The sequence below is a fragment of the Calidris pugnax genome, unplaced genomic scaffold, assembly GCF_001431845.1.
Source record: "Calidris pugnax isolate Ruff unplaced genomic scaffold, ASM143184v1 scaffold111, whole genome shotgun sequence".
NCBI classification, from domain to species: Eukaryota; Metazoa; Chordata; class Aves; order Charadriiformes; family Scolopacidae; genus Calidris; species Calidris pugnax.
Window position 1 is genome coordinate 5,191,621 of NW_015090872.1, and position 21,518 is coordinate 5,213,138.

Genomic DNA, 21,518 nt, shown 5'->3' on the forward strand with positions numbered 1-21,518 from the left:
CAGGGTGTGGGGGGGTGAAATATGGTGGGTGCTGTTTGCTCTCAGGCATCTCAGCCACATCCCAGTGAGCAAACAGGGCTGTGCTTTGCAACAGAGGAGCAAAAAAGCTTGGCTTTGTCTGGGAAGAGACCTTGGCCCCAGCTGGACCCCCTCGTTGAATCGTGGTCCTTGCTGGGCTCATTGCCTTTGGCACGAGCTGCCCCCCAAAAGGGCCCTGCCTGGATGGCAGCATCACCAGGATGTTGTGGGCCTGGAAAACTGCAAATGCCATCCCAATGTTTGCGATGTTTGCGCTTGACACAACGCGAGAGCAGCGATAAGTCGAGCCCAGGGAATAAACTTGAGGCTTGTACTACCTGAGACCCTCAAGCTATGGCCATAAGTCCCCTTCTCCTGCATCCCTCAGCCCTCGCAGATCTTTCATGATGCCCTAAGATGCCCCATCCCTGGAAGTGTTTAAGGCCAGGCTGGATGGGGCTTTGAGCCACCTGGTCTAGTGGAGATGTCCCTGCCCATGGCAGGGGGTTGGAACTCGATGATCTCTAAGGTCGCTTCCAACTCTAACCATTCTATGACTCTATGATTCATGGGTCGCTGCACGTCTCTAAGAACTCGCCCTGAGCTGCAAGATGGGATTTGTTCCTCTCTGCCCCCCCTCTGTGGGGCTGGTTCCCCCGTTCCTGTTATTTACACCCGGCGCTATCAGTTCCTGACTATCTGCAGCAGAGAGGTTTGTGTAAACTGCTGCCGCTGCGGTTCCAGCCTGTCTCACGGTCACCAGTTCCTGCGCGGCTCTTCCCGTCGGACGGGTTTGTCTGACTTCCTCCAGGGATGGGTGCAGGTGGTGGAACGGGTCTTAGTGCTGGCACCTACAGGAGTTTGTGCCCCGAGACGGGCGAAGGCCATGGCTTGTTCCTGCTTTGTCAGGGTGGGGGATTTATGTGCCCTGCCTCGCTGCTGCCCGTTCAGTGATCCACGTTTGATCCATGTAGGATGGAGAGTCCCCGCTCCCAACGCTCCACGGCTGGTGCACAGCTCTGTGTCCCTCAGGGAGCTCATGCTGGTGTTGATGCTGCACCATCCGTGGCCTCGGTCTTGACCTTTCACTGCCAGCCCTTGTGTGCCTCACTCTTCCATCTCTTTGCAGGGATCAACACCACAGATATGGCAGTCGGCATGTCCCCGGCTCTCCCTACCTCCAACTCCACCACTGCAGGCACCATCCCTCCCTCCAGACCTGAAACCCCCTCCCCAGCAGTGAAGATGGGTGCCTCCACAGTCAGTACCACTCTGCAGGAGAAGGGTGGCACAGCCCACAGCACTCCTGGGTCAGCTGCCGGCACCACGGTGCAGCCTGACCCCACTCCCACAGAGCTGCGGCTCACCACTGTCACCCCAGCTGCAATCCCCAAGACACCCGACTGTGCTGAGACGACCCTTGTCACGTCTGTGGGGACCAGCTCGGCCCTAGCCACCACCTCGTTTGGAATCAAAGCAAGGACACTGTCTTCCCCCACCTCCATTCTTCTCTCCCCGACTCAGGTGGCCACCACACATGGCACCAGCCAAAGGCCAGCTGTGACCACGCTGCTCAGCAGCACATCCCCAGGCACTGGCAGTGCCTCTTCTCTGACAGCCACCTCAGATGAGCCGTCAACCACCCCGTCAGACACCACGGCTGCCCTCACGACCAGCATGGAGGCCACTGGGAGCACCCCCATCACCAGCCAGCCCAATGGGACCACGACCAGCACCAGCCCTGGTACCTCCCCCTTGGCACCTAATACCCCCAGTGCCTCCGCGGGTCGGGGCAGCCACGGGGCACCCGTGGGGCAGGGTGACAAATCCTGGAGGGATCTCCATCCAGGCTCCTGGTTGCTTCTCCCAGCCCACAGCCGGGCCCCAGCCCCAGGGCAGCCACCCTGTCCCCACGCTGCTCCCCGTGTCCCAGCCGGGCTTGGCCACCCTGTCACGCAGTGGGGACAGGGGGCTCCAAGACCCCCATGCTGCGGGTGGGGGTGGCAGCAGTGGGGTGGTACACCCCGGTCGTGTGACTATGTCCCGGCTGTACCCAGCTGGTATGACTGTACCCCAGCAGTGTGACTGTACTCCGGTGGTGCGACTGTACCCCAGTAGTGTGACTGTACCCCAGCTGCTCCCCAGCAGTGTGACTGTGTCCTGGTGGTGTGACTGTACCCCAGTGGTACGCCTGTACCACAGTACTGTAGCTGTACCCCAGTAGTGTGACTGTACCCTGGCTGCTCCCCAGCAGTGTGACTTTGCCCCAGTGATGTGGCTGTACCCTAACAGTGTGGCTGTACCCCAGTGGTGTGCCTGTACCCTGGCAGTGTGGCTGTACCCTGGCAGTGTGGCTGTACCTCGGCGGTGGGGCTGTACTCCTGCTGGGCCACAGCTGTCTGGCTGTGTCCCCAGTAGTGTGCATGTACCCTGGCAGTGAGACTGTATCCCAGGAGTGTGACTGTACCCTGGCATTCCCCCCAGGCAGTTGTGCCCTGGCAGTGCCTCTCACTAGGCACGTGTGACCCAGCCAGCAGTGTGGCTGTCTCCTGGTGATGTTGCCAGATGTCTTCATGCTGTGGCTACACCTGTACCCAGGTGACACCCCCCTCTAAGGGTGGGGTGTACCCTGTGCTGGTATCAGAGGTGCCTGTGGTGTCCACTGTGGTCATCGAGGACTCTGCCAAACCTGGCAGGGAGACTGTAACCTGTCCCTGGTTGTGTACATGCCCCTGGTGCACAGAGTACCCGTACCCTGGCCTGATGCCTACAATGTGAGAGCACTGTGAGAGTACCCTGGTGATGCCCTTGGAGCGCCTGTTCCCTGGCAGTGCCCCCGTGTACCTGTACAGCAGCAGGGTGGCTGTGCCCTTGCAGTCCTCCAGTGTGCCCGTCCGTTTGTGAAGTGCCTGTTCCCTGGCCCAGTGCCCGCAGGCGCCTCCGACTGGTCTTGTCCCTGACCCCGAGACGAAGGAAACGGCTCTGGCTGCCAGCAGCCGGAGCTTCAGCCGTGACACGCTGTGACACGGGGAAGTGATGCCGGTGCAGACAGCCCAGAGAACAAGCCCTCAGCCTGGAGCACGCCCTTCCTGAGTCTTGCCTGTTCTCTTGGCCAGTTCCTCGCGCTCACAGCGAGCTGTTGGCTCCTGAGGGTGTTGGTGCTGGGAGCACCGTCCATCACCCCTGTGGCAGGGGACAGTCCCAGGCAGCCTGGCTGCTTCCCTGGGCTTTTTGCCGTTGAGGCTGTCCCTCCAGCAGGCAGAGGACGGCACAGTCCCTGGCTGCAGGGACCTGATCTGCTGCAGCGGTGGCCCTGCTGGCCTGCCCTGCCCGCTGCTTGGGTCCAGCCGTACAGCTGATGTCTGCTCAGCATTGCGCTTGTCCCTGGGAGTGTCTGTGTCGGGTGGAAATCCCCCCTTCACTGCCAACACCTGGGGAGTAAAAGGACCCACCTGGATGCTCCTGCTCTGCCGGGTAAAGGAGACACAGCAACCCCTGTGCTGGGAGCGCTCGGAGCGGTGCCTGCAGGGGGGGGGGAATTGGCTCCTGCCTGCCTGGACATGGCTGGGCAGAGAGGGGGGCTGCCCCTCACCCTGCTGCTGAGCCTCACCAGCCTGGCCGTGCCTCACCTCGCACCGGGTAAGGGCTGAGCGGGACGCGATGCTCTCCACGGGACGGGTGGTGAGTGGGGGGCATTGCTCCCTGGGATGGCGGGGGGCTTCGCCTGCAGCAGGCGGGTGGTGGGGTGCGGTGGGTGAAATGCTGTGGGTGCTGTTTGCTAAAATGGGAAGCAGAGGTGGATTTACAGCTTCTCCTTTGTGTGAGGATGGGGCCCTTCAGTGCAGACACCCACCCGGGCACAGGTTGGGATTATTTAACTGGCTGCTCCCTGCCACAGCTGAGGGAGGGAGCAGCTGACGGTGGTTTGGGGAATTTATGGGGGGGTTGGCTGAAAGCAGCCAGTAGCTTGTGGCTTAGTTCTCTATCCCCTTGTGAGCAGAGCCCAGACTCACAGGGTTTGTGCTGGGATCACTGGGGAATCCAGCCTGGTGTCTCAAAGTCTCCACTTTGCAGGCACCCCCTGACAAATGCCTGGGCAGCCAGGCTCTTTTGTCCATCCTTTTGGAGAGGGTCATGAATGCCTGGGCTTCCTCAGGGACAGCAGGCTGTGGGGTCTGTGCGGGCAGAGAGGATGTCCCACTTCCTTCAACACCCCCCCCGCGCTGCTTGCATGAGCTGCTGCACGTCTCTAAGAACTTGCCCTGAGCTGCAAGATGGGATTTGTTCCTCTCTGCCCCCCCTCTGTGGGGCTGGTTCCCCCGTTCCTGTTATTTACACCCGGCGCTATCAGTTCCTGACTATCTGCAGCAGAGAGGTTTGTGTAAACTGCTGCCGCTGCGGTTCCAGCCTGTCTCACGGTCACCAGTTCCTGCGCGGCTCTTCCCGTCGGACGGGTTTGTCTGACTTCCTCCAGGGATGGGTGCAGGTGGTGGAACGGGTCTTAGTGCTGGCACCTACAGGAGTTTGTGCCCCGAGACGGGCGAAGGCCATGGCTTGTTCCTGCTTTGTCAGGGTGGGGGATTTATGTGCCCTGCCTCGCTGCTGCCCGTTCAGTGATCCACGTTTGATCCATGTAGGATGGAGAGTCCCCGCTCCCAACGCTCCACGGCTGGTGCACAGCTCTGTGTCCCTCAGGGAGCTCATGCTGGTGTTGATGGTGCACCGTCCGTGGCACAGCCTTGGTCTCGACCTTTCACTGCCAGCCCTTGTGTGCCTCACTCTTCCATCTCTTTGCAGGGACCACCGCCTTGGATGTGACAGAGACCGTGTCCCTGGCTTTTCCTACCTCTCTGACATCTATGGAGACCTCATCAGTGGTGTCCACCACTGACTCCAGCACCACAGGCACCATCCCTCCCTCCAGCCCTGAAACAGGAGCCTCCACGCTGGAGACATCCCTGGGGACTGACAGATCTTCACCTCCCATCGCATCTTCCCCGACTGCACCAGCATCGCCAGACACTTCGGCAGAGTCCTCGATGACCACAGGGGACACCACAGGCACCTCTGATACCAGCACAGGGTACAGCACTCCCAGCCAGCCTGTCGAGACCACGTTTGGGATCACCTCTGGTACCTCCACTGTGACTATGGAGACAACCCCAGGCACCTCGACAGTACCTGAGACCTCCAGTGCAGCCACGGGTGAGTGCAGCTGCGAGATGGGCAGGCGCAGGATGACAAATCCTTGCAGGGACACTGGGCATGTATTTGGGTGGCTTCTTGTGGGTGGCTTGGTCCGTCCCCAGCTGCAGGATCACCCTGCGCCTCTCTGCAGACAGTGCTAACGTAACATTGCTTTGCCCAGGCACGGAGCCCTCTCCAAAGGGCAGGCGCGGGGTGACAAATCCTTGCAGGGACACTGGGCATGTATTTGGGTGGCTTCTTGTGGGTGGCTTGGTCCGTCCCCAGCTGCAGGATCACCCTGCGCCTCTCTGCAGACAGTGCTAACGTAACATTGCTTTGCCCAGGCACGGAGCCCTCTTCCCCCACCACCAACTCAACCCAGACTACAGACGATACCCTCAGCACCCCCACAGACCTGACAACGACAGCGTTCTGCCCCACCACTGCATCCAGCACCGGTAAGTGCAGTGCCCCATGGGCATCACCACCTCCCCAGCACTGATGCCTTTGGGCTTCCAGGGGGCCAGTGCAGGAGGTCCTGGAGCCCCACTGCTTTTGCTCTGCTCTCAGTATGGGGGCATTGGTTCTCTCTGGCATGTGTGATTTGCTCTACAGGTAGAGTGTCATTCTCCTGATGGTGTAGAGTGTCTGTCCTGAAGGATGTCCCGTGTCTGTGCCAGAGATCCTGGGCAGAGACTCCCAGGTCCTTTCGGGCAGCCCAAGGGCAATAACCAGACCTGTACTTTTTGTCCCCAGGTCCGTCTTACCTCTTTCTGTCGCTGCAGCTAACCGTGCCCAAGGACCTGGGGAACACCACAATGCAGGAGCTGCTGTTGTCCAAGGTGAGGTGTGCTGGGGGGGTGTGTGTCCCACTTTGCATCTGCCAGCCATGGTCCGGCCAGCCAGGGAGGGGGTCAGGCAGGCAGTGGGAGGGGAATGGCTGGGTCTCACATTGAGTGTCACCTGGAGCCTTTTTGGATGAAGGGGAGACTCTCCTTTGGCTGCAGTGGTCCGGGATCAAGCCCTTACCATGTGGGTAAGGGCTTTGTCACAACTTGATGGTTGTCCTCTCTCCCCAGCTCCGTGAGGAACTGCAGACGACGTTCCCATGTGCTGGCCTGGGGGTGGAGTGGCGAGGGGAGAGGAGGACCTGACCACTGCTCCTTGCCCGGCCAGGACCTTCAGGGCTGGCACCCCTGTCAACTGGCAAGCCTTCTGCTCCCAGCTCCTTACTTCATGGTAGTGCAGCCTTTTGGGGTGACCTGTACAGCTCCTCCTAAGCCTGGGACCCCCTGTCCTTCACTGCACACCCCCAGAGGACCCCCAGTGGGCTGGAGTGCCCCTTTCCCTTCCTGTAGCCTGTCTGTAGAGCCCGAGACCTCCCACCGCCCTGCACCAGACCTGCCTCCCACGGTGGGACCCCCCCAGAGCTGCTGGGAGGAGGGGACCCGGCAGGGCTAGGCCTCAGCCATGAAAACCACCCTGGGGACCGACGGATGAGAGAAAGGAGACCTGGAGCCACTGGTACTGCTGTGCTCTGTGATGATGACCTCAGAAGATCTGCAATCTGGGGAGGCTGCGGTGCCCAAGATCTCTCAGAGATGGTCCAGGGCTGTTTCACAGCCAGAGTGGGCCAGGATGGAGCCCGGGGATGCCTCTGGGAAGGAGGCAGGAGAGAAAAACCCCTCTCTACCCCTGGAGTCTCATCCTGGGACCGGCCACGCTCCTGAGCCCTGTGGCGCAGAGGGCGAGTGAAGCCAGAGCCCGGCAAACCAGCTCTCCCCTCCTTCCTGGGGAGTCATTGACAGAGAAGCACAACCATGCCAACACGGATGGGGAACAGAGGGAAATTCCACCTTTTTCGTGCCAAAGATGATGACTGATTTTTTTTTTTACAAGTTGACTTCCCTGATTTTCAGCGTCGCCATCTAGCAGAGGGACTGGCAAGGAAAATTGGCTGAGTCCCCAAAAGCTTCGCAGCAGAGAGACGGTCTCAGGGCTGTCCCCTCCTGGCAGCGGCCACCACAGACATTCCTGAGGACGGTTCAGCACCCCGACAGGCTGGGGGTCCCTGCTTTGGTGCTCTCCACCCCATGGCGCCTCACAGCTGCCCAGGCAGCTGAGCTCACCATGGGGCCGTGGAAATCCCGTGGGCTGTGCTCCTTCCCTGTTTTTTTCCAGTCCCAAGCTAAGGAGACAGCCACAGCGTCTGTCCCCCTGCAGCAAAGTCATTTATTAACTGATTAATTAGCCAGATAAAATCCAACCAAAGCAATTATTAGCCTAAGCAAGTCACCTCGCTGGGAGATTGAAAACTGAAATAATTAGCAAAAGAGCCGTGTTGTTTGTCGGGGCTTATTTTTGGCTGATCTCTGCTCCTCCCCGGCAGCCTCTGCTGGCACGGGGAGGGTTGGAAGGGGGTGCATGGGGCTGTGGGATGCCAAACCTGGGGGTGGCTCCTGGGATCCCCGGGTTGTCACCCGGCTGGGAAGGTGCCAGCAGCTGGACAGGATGGGGAAAGGCAGCTTGGGATCGGCCGGCTGCCTGCCAGCTCGCAGGGTCTGGGAGAGGCTGGGCTGGGGCTGGAGGCTGAGCCCCGGCAGCTGGTCAGGATGCTCCCGTTTGGGATGCTCTTTGCATCCCAGGGTTGCCCCTTTGCTCTCTAGGATGCTGCCTGGCTTCTGGGGGCTTCTTGGAGATGTTGGTACCAAGAGAGGTCCCTCAGCACCCAGGCAGGGAGCTGGGGAGCAGGGCAAAGGCTGCTGGAAGGGGTCCCTGTGCCGGAAGCCTGGTGGGGCGCTGGGAAAGATGTCCGTGTTCTGCCTACGCCGTGGAGCTGGGCCAAGAGTCCTCCCACACCACATCCCACCGGGCTGATTTCTCCGGCTGTTGAATCCATAACTTCAGACCCCGGGACATGGCTGTGGGCCAAGGCCAGGGTAATAGAGCCAAACTGCGTCACAAAGGGAGGAAAAGGTCCTGAAGTGCTGGGATGAAAAGGTGACCGGGGCACTCGCTGTCCCCTGCCAGCATGGCTGCCTTCTACCGATACCATGGTTGGGGGGTGGTGGTGGGGAGATGCTCTGGTCCAGCTGAGGCCCTCTGCCCCCCAGCCTGGGAGGGAGAAGGGGGACAAGACTCCCATGGGGATGGTGGGCACTGCTCTGGCACTGGGGACACAGAGCTCTGACAGGCTCCTGACCTGGCCCACTGGCTACCACCTTCACCCTACGGCTGCTTGCCAGCCACGGGACCCCTCACCAGAGGGCCCTGGAGAGGTCAGATCATGGTCCTGCTGTTTTCCCAGCCTGTAAATCGTTCCTCAGACTCTTCGCTGTATCCTGCTCCCATCTGTCAGTGTCGTCCTGAGGAACAGACCTTGTGCCCAGTGGCACCGTCACCTTCAGAGGGCTCAGCAGCATCACGGGGTGCGTGTTTTGAGTCACCGTCCCCTTGTGACTCAGGTGTCCCTTCCAGTGTCCCCCTCCCCTTCGCCCCCGCTGGTGGCTATAGCTTGCCTCCCACCATGGGGCAGGAGGGTGTTGCAATGCGCCAAGTCACCCAGAACCTGCAGGTTGATGGATAACCCGGTTACATCCACCACCACCCCCGAGCCCTCTCCAAATGCCCTTGCCAGGAGGCCGGAGTGGTGCCAGTAGGAGATGCCTGGATCTCTGCAGGGTTGGAACAACCAGCCCATTAATTCCAGGAAGGCTGATAAGGTGCTGTGCCGGGCTGTGCCGGGCCAGGCCGGATGGTGCAGAGCTCCCAGGTGCTGGGATTCATGGCATTGCCACCTCCTGGCTGTAGGCTTCCAAGGGGCTCTGGTGCCCATCCCATGCTTTGGTCCTTGACAGCCATGGATGACAGTTATACTTGCAGGAGCCAGCAGCTTGCTGGGACCTCGATGTCAGGGGCAGCAGAAGGATCAATGAAAAACCCCGGGTTGTCACCTGGCTGGGAAGGCGCCAGCAGCTGGACAGGATGGGGAAAGGCAGCTTGGGATCGGCCGGCTGCCTGCCAGCTCGCAGGGTCTGGGAGAGGCTGGGCTGGGGCTGGAGGCTGAGCCCCGGCAGCTGGTCAGGATGCTCCCGTTTGGGATGCTCTTTGCATCCCAGGGTTGCCCCTTTGCTCTCTAGGATGCTGCCTGGCTTCTGGGGGCTTCTTGGAGATGTTGGTACCAAGAGAGGTCCCTCAGCACCCAGGCAGGGAGCTGGGGAGCAGGGCAAAGGCTGCTGGAAGGGGTCCCTGTGCCGGAAGCCTGGTGGGGCGCTGGGAAAGATGTCCGTGTTCTGCCTACGCCGTGGAGCTGGGCCAAGAGTCCTCCCACACCACATCCCACCGGGCTGATTTCTCCGGCTGTTGAATCCATAACTTCAGACCCCGGGACATGGCTGTGGGCCAAGGCCAGGGTAATAGAGCCAAACTGCGTCACAAAGGGAGGAAAAGGTCCTGAAGTGCTGGGATGAAAAGGTGACCGGGGCACTCGCTGTCCCCTGCCAGCATGGCTGCCTTCTACCGATACCATGGTTGGGGGGTGGTGGTGGGGAGATGCTCTGGTCCAGCTGAGGCCCTCTGCCCCCCAGCCTGGGAGGGAGAAGGGGGACAAGACTCCCATGGGGATGGTGGGCACTGCTCTGGCACTGGGGACACAGAGCTCTGACAGGCTCCTGACCTGGCCCACTGGCTACCACCTTCACCCTACGGCTGCTTGCCAGCCACGGGACCCCTCACCAGAGGGCCCTGGAGAGGTCAGATCATGGTCCTGCTGTTTTCCCAGCCTGTAAATCGTTCCTCAGACTCTTCGCTGTATCCTGCTCCCATCTGTCAGTGTCGTCCTGAGGAACAGACCTTGTGCCCAGTGGCACCGTCACCTTCAGAGGGCTCAGCAGCATCACGGGGTGCGTGTTTTGAGTCACCGTCCCCTTGTGACTCAGGTGTCCCTTCCAGTGTCCCCCTCCCCTTCGCCCCCGCTGGTGGCTATAGCTTGCCTCCCACCATGGGGCAGGAGGGTGTTGCAATGCGCCAAGTCACCCAGAACCTGCAGGTTGATGGATAACCCGGTTACATCCACCACCACCCCCGAGCCCTCTCCAAATGCCCTTGCCAGGAGGCCGGAGTGGTGCCAGTAGGAGATGCCTGGATCTCTGCAGGGTTGGAACAACCAGCCCATTAATTCCAGGAAGGCTGATAAGGTGCTGTGCCGGGCTGTGCCGGGCCAGGCCGGATGGTGCAGAGCTCCCAGGTGCTGGGATTCATGGCATTGCCACCTCCTGGCTGTAGGCTTCCAAGGGGCTCTGGTGCCCATCCCATGCTTTGGTCCTTGACAGCCATGGATGACAGTTATACTTGCAGGAGCCAGCAGCTTGCTGGGACCTCGATGTCAGGGGCAGCAGAAGGATCAATGAAAAACCCCTTCCCAGAGTGGGAACAGGGCACCATCCCTGAGATGAGGGATGACGCATGGTGACTACAGGCTTTCCTGGGGCGGCCTGCCAACACCGAAGCTTGGTTGGTCACATTCATGACTCTGCTGGAGGAGCAGTAGGGAGACAAGGCTTTTTGAGGGCAGCATGGGCTGAAGGAGTAGGCACAAGGGTCTCTGGATGGTGCTGGTCCCAGCACACCACAGGTAGGACCTTGCAAGTGGGCTGAGAATGAGGTGGGCTGGAAGCACCTTGCTTCAGCAGAGTTATTTTCCCCTATGCCGAGCAGCACGTTTGCAATGATCCCTGTGGTTCCCACTATGTTTTGCACCTTAAATACCATCTGGAGCAACTCTCTCCAACGTCAGCACATATTCCCCGCTGGGGTGGCTTTCCAAAGCCATACGGCATCATCAGCACGGGCAGGACCGACTCTCCCATAGTGGGTTTGCATCCCTCTAATCCTCCATCAGCCCAGGTGTGGTGGCTGCTCGGGTGGTCGCTGGCTGGGCAGTCACCCCATGGCCTGTAGGGCTGGTTGCGCAGGCCCCCAACGCACCTCCGGCTTCGCCCCCACACTGGTGTTTTCGTCAGATGGGTGTTTGTTCCAGGAGAGCGACGCTTTCCCCTGATTTACTCTCTGTGCCCTGTTCCCTCTGCCGGGGGCAACGCGTGGGTTTTACGGGAAGGGGTTTTGTCAGCCGTGACTTGGCCTCCTCTGGCATTTCCCCTGTTGATGCTGCACGGCTGGTGGGTCGGGGTGTCCCTCGGCGTGCCCTGCCATAGCCACCTGCCCCGTGGAGGCTGGCTCCGGCGGGACACCGTGTCCTGCCTAACACCACTAATCACACTTTGCAGGAGTCGCCTGCAGGCCTTTCTGGTTAAGAAGTGTTTAATTGACTACAAAACCATGTAGTGGTGGGGGTTTGCATAATGCTGTTCATGGGGGAGCTGGCAGGAGTTTTCAAGCGGGGGAGGTGGGAATTGCTGCTCCAGGTGAAGGGGACACATAGAGGTGAAGGGACCCAGGGGACTGGGGTGAAGGGACCCAGGGGATCCCCACAGTAGGGAAGGGGATCAGGGGCTATGCTTTTTTGGGCTCCAGCCTCTACGGATGCTGGTCCCACCTTGTAGAGGAGCTTCCCTGGCCCATTCACCCCCTCTCAGCACCCTGGCTCTGCTGTGCCCATACTGAGGTGCAGGTTTAAAATCCCACTAGGGCATGCTGGGGCTCTGAATGGGGATCCCCAGTGTTCCCAGTTGCAGCTGGGCTTGCCCCGAGCCGTACTTCTCCCTCTTTTATAACCCGCCTCTGCTCCTGGGTAAGCCTTGGGCCAAGTGAGGACTTGCATCTGGCCTTGCCCCAGGCTGACACACAGCTCAGCTACTGATTTTGGTGCCCAGGGTGTCCCCTTGAGGAGGCTGCCGTGGGTAACAGGTCCTGTGGGGTCTGTGGGGTGGTGGCCATGCCACTGTTGGCAGTGCCAGGTGCTGCTCCAGGCTTGGCTTCCCCAGCTGGTGCTGGGAGCTGCTCCAGGCTGTGCCCAGGTCCCCCAGGAAATGGGGTCACTGCAGGGTGGCCTTTGGGTAACCCCCCAACTCATGTCCCAGCTGAACAGGACATCCAGTCCTTGGGAAGGGGAGGGCTCAGCAGGAAGGGAATGGTGACAGGGACATTGAAGGGAAAGCACCGGGGGCGGGAGGGGACGGTGGCTGTAACCTGCCTCCTTCTGCGATCCCTATAAATAGGAGGGAGCAGGAGCAGGGTTGCACCTGTGGGACTCCAGCTCTGCAGGAGAGGCAGGCAGGGAGGGACAGACCGAGCCGCTCCTCGCTGCTCTCGCCTCCCTTTGAGCTTCCCAGGGCTTTGCCTGGGTGAAGGCCTGAGGCATGGGGACCAGAGGATGGACGCTTTCCACCTTCGTGGGATGCTGCTTATGGATTCTGCAAGGTATGTCCTATATTTTTCTGCTAGCACATGTGCTACCCGAGCCTTTGCAGGGCAGAGCGGGTACAATTGTGAGATGCTTTTTCCTCCCGGCTGCACTGGAAACTCCTCTTAGGACCAGTCTTTGCAACACATTTCAGCCAAAAAGCCAGAAAAGTGTTTTGTGGAGCAGACACCACCCTGAAGGGCTGGTTGCAGGCATGGACCCACGGGAGAGGTGAGAGCCCAGCTCAGGAGCCTGTGTACAGCCATGTACCCCTCCAGCAAGGGAAGCCAGACAGCAGAGCGGGGCTCCAGGGATGCTCCCATCCCTCCCACATCCCAGGGAAGAGCAAAAGCCAGTGCTCCATGCTGGGGCCCCTTTTGCACAAGCTTCCCTTGAATGGATGTGATGGGGTAGATGACATTTCCCGCTCCACATGGAAGAATTAAGATAAAACACGGATTTAACTGGGGTGGAGTGTGCCAAACTACCTTGGAGAGGACTTGACTGATACGCTTTGTTTTCCCTGAGATGGGGAGGGAAGCAGCTGAGCTCCTCTGGATGAGGAGTGTTGGTGCAAAGAGCTTATTTCAGCCAGGGAAGATGGTGAGAAGGCAGCAGAAAGGGAGGGTAAGCAGGGGCTTGGAGGAGGATGGACCCCTGGAGGGCTGCTCTGGCGTAGGAGACAATGTTCATTAGTGACTCTGGCACAAGCTGTCCACAAGCTCAGGAGCTGAGCCGGTGGTGAGGTTGGAGGCACCTCCACTGCAGGGGGATCTGGCTGTGTGGCAGGGGGAACCTGATGAACCGGAGCACCGGGATGGGGAACAGGCTCGGGCTGTCGGGCTGCAGCGAAACCCTGCTGGGTCTCGCCCTCGGGGTACCCTTCGTCTCCCCTAATTGCAGCCGCCTAAAGCCAAGCGTCAGCAGATCTGCCTGGCTCCTCCTGGAGCCAACGGCGTCAGCTTGGTCTCCCCAGAGCCCGCATCCCTGTCCTAAATACAAGACTGGGTGAAACGTCGCTCACGGGTGCCTGAGATGTGGTGCCTTTCAGTGAAGCTCCTGGATGTGGGGCAGGATTTTGGCAGCAGGAGGAGGCAGCTGTGAGCAGGGCTTGGTCCTGGGAGCTGCTGAATTGAATACTCCCTCCAGGGGCAAGGAACCTCTGCACCCAGCTGGGGGCAAGTGGGACGGGGGCAGGAGCAGGCAGGCTCCCACCCTGGGAGAGGTTTAAGGAACCTACTTTAACTGCAGCGGGTCGGGAGCCGTTTGCAGCCAGGGCATGTTTCACTAATTGCTGGATGTCGTCTGCCAAAGGGCTTTGGGTGAAGTGTATTTAAATGTCCCTCAGACACCTGAAAGGTGAAACAACAACAAGAACCACCCCCCAGGCTCTGCAGAAGTGGCTGCGCTCAGGGCAAAGAGGGCTGAGGGCTCTTCTGGGGCGGCAGAGATCCACAGACACCCCTGGGGCTAGCAACTGGACTTACTGGGCCCCAGCTCTTACCAGTGGCCAGGCGGAGCCATCCCCAGCGTAACTGGACGGGGTTGCAGCAGCTGCCTTTGCCTCCATGCTCGCACCAGCATCTCTCCCTGACCTGTGATGAGTTGTGTCCTGTCTCAGCTGGCGGCTGGGAGTGCTGGGGATGCAAAGGTGCTATGTGGTGCTGTGCCTAAGACAGCCCAGGCTGTGCTCCTCGGCTCTTAAAACAGAGCCTTGTAAGGCCATGGGACAAGGCAGTAGGGTTTAAGAAGGGGCAGGATCTTCCTGATGCTCAGCCAGAGGAGTTGTGTGGCTGAGGCCGGCAGGCTGCTGGCTCCGGCACCCAGTGTAATGCTCCATTTTGTGCTTCTCTGCAGGGCTCAGGGCTGCTGCTGCTGTCCCTGTCACCACTGAGGGGCCATTTACTGCAGGGACAGCTTCTCCCATCACAGCGGAGAGCGAGGTGCCCAGTGCCCTCCTGTTGGGCACTGTGGAGACGAACACTGCAGCGATGAGCACCACGGCAGCTGATGCTGAGATAGATGAGAGCATCCTCATGGGAAACTCATCCAGCCCACCCTTCTCTCCCGGGGCTGAGCTGGCAACTTTGGGGACAGCGGCGAGCCAATCCAACTCTACAGTACCACCTTTGACGAACATGACCGAGCCTCTTAGCGTGTCTCAGGACAACGAGAGGGGTGCAGCTGCTCTTGCTGCAGCCATGACTGCTGACACCACCGTCTCACAGGACCCCGCTGTAACCTCAGATGTGGAGCTTGATGTAACGGGGACCACTCCCAACGTACCCCTGGGGACCACCCCTCTCTTTGCAGACATGAAGGAGGACATCCTTGCAGCTGTCACCAGAGAAGGAGCAGAAGATCGAGACCTCACCGCTGGGGCCACGTTCCTCCCCACCACCCCTCCGCCGGCAGCCTCCTGGGGGGCACAGCCATCTGCTGGCAGCCCCGTGGGTGCCAGTGTCACCGTGCTGCACAGCCAAGGGCTGACCACAGCCATGGGAGCTGTTGAAGAAGGTGTATCCCTGCCTGTGGGTATCCAAAGCGAAGCCAGTGCCAACTCCTTCAGCCCCAGGTCTGGTGCCGGGGGGCTGCTCACCACCCAGCAGGATGGGGCAGTGAGTGGGGCTGTGGGCATCACCCCAGAGCCAGCGGAAGAAACAGCCCCAGCTACCGAGGAAAGTCCCCTGGCTTCAGAGCCCAGAGATGCAGGAGATGCAGTAAATGGTGCATTCAGCATGGCTGGCTCATCCCACCTGCCACCAGCGAGCCCAACGGTGTGGGGAACACTGGGAAACCCAGGGGAGCCCCCCCTCCTTCCCGACCAGGCATCTCTGAGCCCAACTGCTTGGCTGGCACCAGTCAGTGGTGGGGACTGGGACGGGCAGGGAGCTCCCAGCATGTCATTGGGTGCTCCTGGTTCATCCGGGTTGCTTGCAGCCAGTGAGGCACCCGCAGTGACAGAGGACATGGGCATCTCGCTGCTGGTACCAAGTGTTCCTGCTGATGTGCAGAGTGACACGAATCCCCTAGCCCAGGCCACTGAGCTGCCCACAGAGGACATGGGGGCTGCGGGTCTGGCTGAGTCGTCCCTGCAGCCTGCCCCTTGGCAGAGCCCCGGTGGAGAACAGCCACCTCTGCTTGCTGCTACCCTGCCATATCCCATGGACACTTCCAGTGCTCCTGGGGCTGCTTACCCACCCCCGGGGGCTGGCACCCTGTCTGCAGCTGACGGTGGGGTAGAGACACCAGGAAGTCCTGACTTTGGTGCTGTCCCAGGAGCACCCATGTCTCCATCCCTTGGAGGATCACAGCCATGGGACACAGAAGCTGGTGCTCCCCAGGGAGCCGATGGAGCTGGCACTGGCTTGAATTCACCTTTGGATGCCTCCAACCCAGTGTCTTTTGTACCTGATGGACTGGCTGGACCCACCGCTGGGGTCCTGGTGCAGGGAGCTGAGGGTGCAGACATGGCACAGGCAGGAGGTCCAGGGAATGGCAGTCCCTATTCAGATACCCCAGCCTTCAGCACCCAGCAGGACCCCACTAGCATGGGAGAGCTGCCAGCTGGAGGAACAGGGGCTTTGGTGAATGCTGAACTGTCCCCTTCATCAGCTCTTGGAGAACAAGCAGGAGCAGGAGCAGCCCTGGGAGAGGTGTCCCTGCCTGGTCCTGCATTTCCCAGCAGTACTGGGCTGGAGTCCAACCTCTCAGGGGCTGAAGGACCAGAGAACCTGCCCGGTGAATTCCTCAGTGCTCCTGGGGCTGCTTACCCACCCCCAGGGGCTGTGCCCGTCCCAGTGTCTGGAGCAGAGACACCAGTGAACCCCGACCTCGGTGCTGCCCAGGGAGCACCCATGTTTCCATCCCTCGGAGGGTCCCAGTCATGGGGGACAGCAGCTGGTGCTCCTCAAGGAGCAGGTCTCCCTGAAGCCAACGTACCAGGCTCTGGCTTGACTTCGGCGTGGGATGCCTCCAGCTCAGCAGCTTATGGACCAGCAGAACCCCCATCACCTGGCCTTGGGGTCCAGCCTGGCACAAATGTGGGACTACCAGCAGCGGAGGGACATGGATCTGGCACAGTGGAGCAGGCACTGGGAGGAGCAGAAAGTGGGACTGGGTTTGAGCCATCCCTGATCTCCACTGCAGGCGGCGGGACGGCAGCTGGGATGGATCAACTGCCTGGTGCAGTTTCCTCATCTGGTCCTGCCTCTCCCAGTGGTGTGGTGGCAGCACCCTCTGTTTCAGAGGGTGATGGAACAGGATCCATCCCAGCTGCAGCCCCTGGCCCTGACAGCCTGTCCCTGGCCTCCCCGGACAGTGAAACTGGCCCTGAGCTCAGTCTGGTGCAGGGGGCTGCAAGCACAGGAGATGTGGCACAGACAGGAAACCCAGAAGAAACAGGGGCTTTGGTGAATGCTGAACTGTCCCCTTCATCAGCTCTTGGAGAACAAGCAGGAGCAGGAGCAGCCCTGGGAGAGGCGTCCCTGCCTGGTCCTGCATTTCCCAGCAGTACTGGGCTGGAGTCCAACCTCTCAGGGGCTGAAGGACCAGAGAACCTGCCCGGTGAATTCCTCAGTGCTCCTGGGGCTGCTTACCCACCCCCAGGGGCTGTGCCCGTCCCAGTGTCTGGAGCAGAGACACCAGTGAACCCCGACCTCGGTGCTGCCCAGGGAGCACCCATGTTTCCATCCCTCGGAGGGTCCCAGTCATGGGGGACAGCAGCTGGTGCTCCTCAAGGAGCAGGTCTCCCTGAAGCCAACGTACCAGGCTCTGGCTTGACTTCGGCGTGGGATGCCTCCAGCTCAGCAGCTTATGGACCAGCAGAACCCCCATCACCTGGCCTTGGGGTCCAGCCTGGCACAAATGTGGGACTACCAGCAGCGGAGGGACATGGATCTGGCACAGTGGAGCAGGCACTGGGAGGAGCAGAAAGTGGGACTGGGTTTGAGCCATCCCTGATCTCCACTGCAGGCGGCGGGACGGCAGCTGGGATGGATCAACTGCCTGGTGCAGTTTCCTCATCTGGTCCTGCCTCTCCCAGTGGTGTGGTGGCAGCATCTTCCATTTCGGATCCAGCCAGCCCAAGTGCCATTGGAGGAATGGCAAGTGCTTCTGGAGCTCTGCAGCCTTCCCTAGGTGCTGGGCCTGGGGTTCCTCTTGCTGCAGGAGAAGGGGCAGGTGAAGCAGGTGGTGACGGAGCGTCCCTGGGTCAGTCCCAGGCTGCTGCTGGAGAGGGACAGGCTGGTTCCAGTGGGACAAGTGTCCCTGCCTGGTCCTGCATTTCCCAGCGCTGCTTGGCTGGAGCCCAACCTCTCAGGGGCTGAAGGACAAGGGAACCTGCCCGGTGAATTCCTCAGTGCTCCTGGGGCTGCTTACCCACCCCCAGGGGCTGTGCCCGTCCCAGTGTCTGGAGCAGAGACACCAGTGAACCCCGACCTCGGTGCTGCCCAGGGAGCACCCATGTTTCCATCCCTCGGAGGGTCCCAGTCATGGGGGACAGCAGCTGGTGCTCCTCAAGGAGCAGGTCTCCCTGAAGCCAACGTACCAGGCTCTGGCTTGACTTCGGCGTGGGATGCCTCCAGCTCAGCAGCTTATGGACCAGCAGAACCCCCATCACCTGGCCTTGGGGTCCAGCCTGGCACAAATGTGGGACTACCAGCAGCGGAGGGACATGGATCTGGCACAGTGGAGCAGGCACTGGGAGGAGCAGAAAGTGGGACTGGGTTTGAGCCATCCCTGATCTCCACTGCAGGCGGCGGGACGGCAGCTGGGATGGATCAACTGCCTGGTGCAGTTTCCTCATCTGGTCCTGCCTCTCCCAGTGGTGTGGTGGCAGCACCCTCTGTTTCAGAGGGTGATGGAACAGGATCCATCCCAGCTGCAGCCCCTGGCCCTGACAGCCTGTCCCTGGCCTCCCCGGACAGTGAAACTGGCCCTGAGCTCAGTCTGGTGCAGGGGGCTGCAAGCACAGGAGATGTGGCACAGACAGGAAACCCAGAAGAAACAGGGGCTTTGGTGAATGCTGAACTGTCCCCTTCATCAGCTCTTGGAGAACAAGCAGGAGCAGGAGCAGCCCTGGCAGTGGGACAAGTGTCCCTGCCTGGTCCTGCATTTCCCAGCGCTGCTTGGCTGGAGCCCAACCTCTCAGGGGCTGAAGGACAAGGGAACCTGCCCGGTGAATTCCTCAGTGCTCCTGGGGCTGCTTACCCACCCCCAGGGGCTGTGCCCGTCCCAGTGTCTGGAGCAGAGACACCAGTGAACCCCGACCTCGGTGCTGCCCAGGGAGCACCCATGTTTCCATCCCTCGGAGGGTCCCAGTCATGGGGGACAGCAGCTGGTGCTCCTCAAGGAGCAGGTCTCCCTGAAGCCAACGTACCAGGCTCTGGCTTGACTTCGGCGTGGGATGCCTCCAGCTCAGCAGCTTATGGACCAGCAGAACCCCCATCACCTGGCCTTGGGGTCCAGCCTGGCACAAATGTGGGACTACCAGCAGCGGAGGGACATGGATCTGGCACGGTGGAGCAGGCACTGGGAGGAGCAGAAAGTGGGACTGGGTTTGAGCCATCCCTGATCTCCACTGCAGGCGGCGGGACGGCAGCTGGGATGGATCAACTGCCTGGTGCAGTTTCCTCATCTGGTCCTGCCTCTCCCAGTGGTGTGGTGGCAGCACCCTCTGTTTCAGAGGGTGATGGAACAGGATCCATCCCAGCTGCAGCCCCTGGCCCTGACAGCCTGTCCCTGGCCTCCCCGGACAGTGAAACTGGCCCTGAGCTCAGTCTGGTGCAGGGGGCTGCAAGCACAGGAGATGTGGCACAGACAGGAAACCCAGAAGAAACAGGGGCTTTGGTGAATGCTGAACTGTCCCCTTCATCAGCTCTTGGAGAACAAGCAGGAGCAGGAGCAGCCCTGGCAGTGGGACAAGTGTCCCTGCCTGGTCCTGCATTTCCCAGCGCTGCTTGGCTGGAGCCCAACCTCTCAGGGGCTGAAGGACAAGGGAACCTGCCCGGTGAATTCCTCAGTGCTCCTGGGGCTGCTTACCCACCCCCAGGGGCTGTGCCCGTCCCAGTGTCTGGAGCAGAGACACCAGTGAACCCCGACCTCGGTGCTGCCCAGGGAGCACCCATGTTTCCATCCCTCGGAGGGTCCCAGTCATGGGGGACAGCAGCTGGTGCTCCTCAAGGAGCAGGTCTCCCTGAAGCCAACGTACCAGGCTCTGGCTTGACTTCGGCGTGGGATGCCTCCAGCTCAGCAGCTTATGGACCAGCAGAACCCCCATCACCTGGCCTTGGGGTCCAGCCTGGCACAAATGTGGGACTACCAGCAGCGGAGGGACATGGATCTGGCACGGTGGAGCAGGCACTGGGAGGAGCAGAAAGTGGGACTGGGTTTGAGCCATCCCTGATCTCCACTGCAGGCGGCGGGACGGCAGCTGGGATGGATCAACTGCCTGGTGCAGTTTCCTCATCTGGTCCTGCCTCTCCCAGTGGTGTGGTGGCAGCACCCTCTGTTTCAGAGGGTGATGGAACAGGATCCATCCCAGCTGCAGCCCCTGGCCCTGACAGCCTGTCCCTGGCCTCCCCGGACAGTGAAACTGGCCCTGAGCTCAGTCTGGTGCAGGGGGCTGCAAGCACAGGAGATGTGGCACAGACAGGAAACCCAGAAGAAACAGGGGCTTTGGTGAATGCTGAACTGTCCCCTTCATCAGCTCTTGGAGAACAAGCAGGAGCAGGAGCAGCCCTGGCAGTGGGACAAGTGTCCCTGCCTGGTCCTGCATTTCCCAGCGCTGCTTGGCTGGAGCCCAACCTCTCAGGGGCTGAAGGACAAGGGAACCTGCCCGGTGAATTCCTCAGTGCTCCTGGGGCTGCTTACCCACCCCCAGGGGCTGTGCCCGTCCCAGTGTCTGGAGCAGAGACACCAGTGAACCCCGACCTCGGTGCTGCCCAGGGAGCACCCATGTTTCCATCCCTCGGAGGGTCCCAGTCATGGGGGACAGCAGCTGGTGCTCCTCAAGGAGCAGGTCTCCCTGAAGCCAACGTACCAGGCTCTGGCTTGACTTCGGCGTGGGATGCCTCCAGCTCAGCAGCTTATGGACCAGCAGAACCCCCATCACCTGGCCTTGGGGTCCAGCCTGGCACAAATGTGGGACTACCAGCAGCGGAGGGACATGGATCTGGCACGGTGGAGCAGGCACTGGGAGGAGCAGAAAGTGGGACTGGGTTTGAGCCATCCCTGATCTCCACTGCAGGCAGCGGGACGGCAGCTGGGATGGATCAACTGCCTGGTGCAGTTTCCTCATCTGGTCCTGCCTCTCCCAGTGGTGTGGTGGCAGCATCTTCCATTTCGGATCCAGCCAGCCCAAGTGCCATTGGAGGAATGGCAAGTGCTTCTGGAGCTCTGCAGCCTTCCCTAGGTGCTGGGCCTGGGGTTCCTCTTGCTGCAGGAGAAGGGGCAGGTGAAGCAGGTGGTGACGGAGCGTCCCTGGGTCAGTCCCAGGCTGCTGCTGGAGAGGGACAGGCTGGTTCAGGAGCCCCTGATGGAGAAACTGGAGCCGTTCTGCAGTCTGCATCTTCTTCCCCATCTACAGAGAGATCTTCATCATTTGGAACGGCCAGTGAGGCTGGCAATGGAGCAAGCCTTCCTGGAGCTGGTGGAGCCGGCAGTGGCTTGAGCACAGGGTTGGAGGCTGCTGGCCCCAAGGAACCCCCAATGTCTGCCCCCAGCATCCAGAGTGGTGCCAATCTTGGACTTCCCGATGAAAAACTGAGCCAAGTCAATGTGGTGGAGCTGTCTGGAGGAGCCTTGGCAAATGGGGTACCTTCCCCCAGTGCCAGCCTGGGACAGGGTGCAGGAGCCATCGTACAGATTGCATCGGGAGCGCTGGCCCCGTCTGCCCTTGCCTCCCCTCAGGATACAGAGCCCTTGGTTGCAGTGGCTCCAGCTGGTGGCATCT

The 21,518-nt window shown here is 60.7% G+C and overlaps 2 protein-coding genes across 2 annotated transcripts in view; both read left to right on the forward strand.

Moving 5' to 3' along the window:
• The window catches only part of LOC106890165 (uncharacterized protein PB18E9.04c-like), a 7,836-nt gene extending 291 nt beyond the window's left edge, over positions 1 to 7,545 (forward strand). Inside the window, exons 2-6 of the mRNA XM_014945784.1 lie at positions 1,148 to 1,762; positions 4,816 to 5,223; positions 5,550 to 5,663; positions 5,962 to 6,047; positions 6,285 to 7,545. Of these exons, the coding sequence (XP_014801270.1) occupies positions 1,148 to 1,762; positions 4,816 to 5,223; positions 5,550 to 5,663; positions 5,962 to 6,047; positions 6,285 to 6,359 (1,298 nt within the window). The 3' untranslated portion in view covers positions 6,360 to 7,545. The remainder of the gene's footprint in view (positions 1 to 1,147; positions 1,763 to 4,815; positions 5,224 to 5,549; positions 5,664 to 5,961; positions 6,048 to 6,284) is intronic.
• A 4,901-nt stretch (positions 7,546 to 12,446) lies between these two features.
• On the forward strand, positions 12,447 to 21,236 carry LOC106890168 (fibroin heavy chain-like). The gene is made up of 4 exons (XM_014945785.1): positions 12,447 to 12,582; positions 14,423 to 17,328; positions 17,735 to 17,776; positions 21,009 to 21,236. Exons 1-4 carry the CDS (start codon positions 12,522 to 12,524, stop codon positions 21,234 to 21,236), a joined length of 3,237 nt encoding a protein of 1,078 aa, XP_014801271.1. The 5' UTR covers positions 12,447 to 12,521.
• Positions 21,237 to 21,518: the final 282 nt, after the last annotated feature.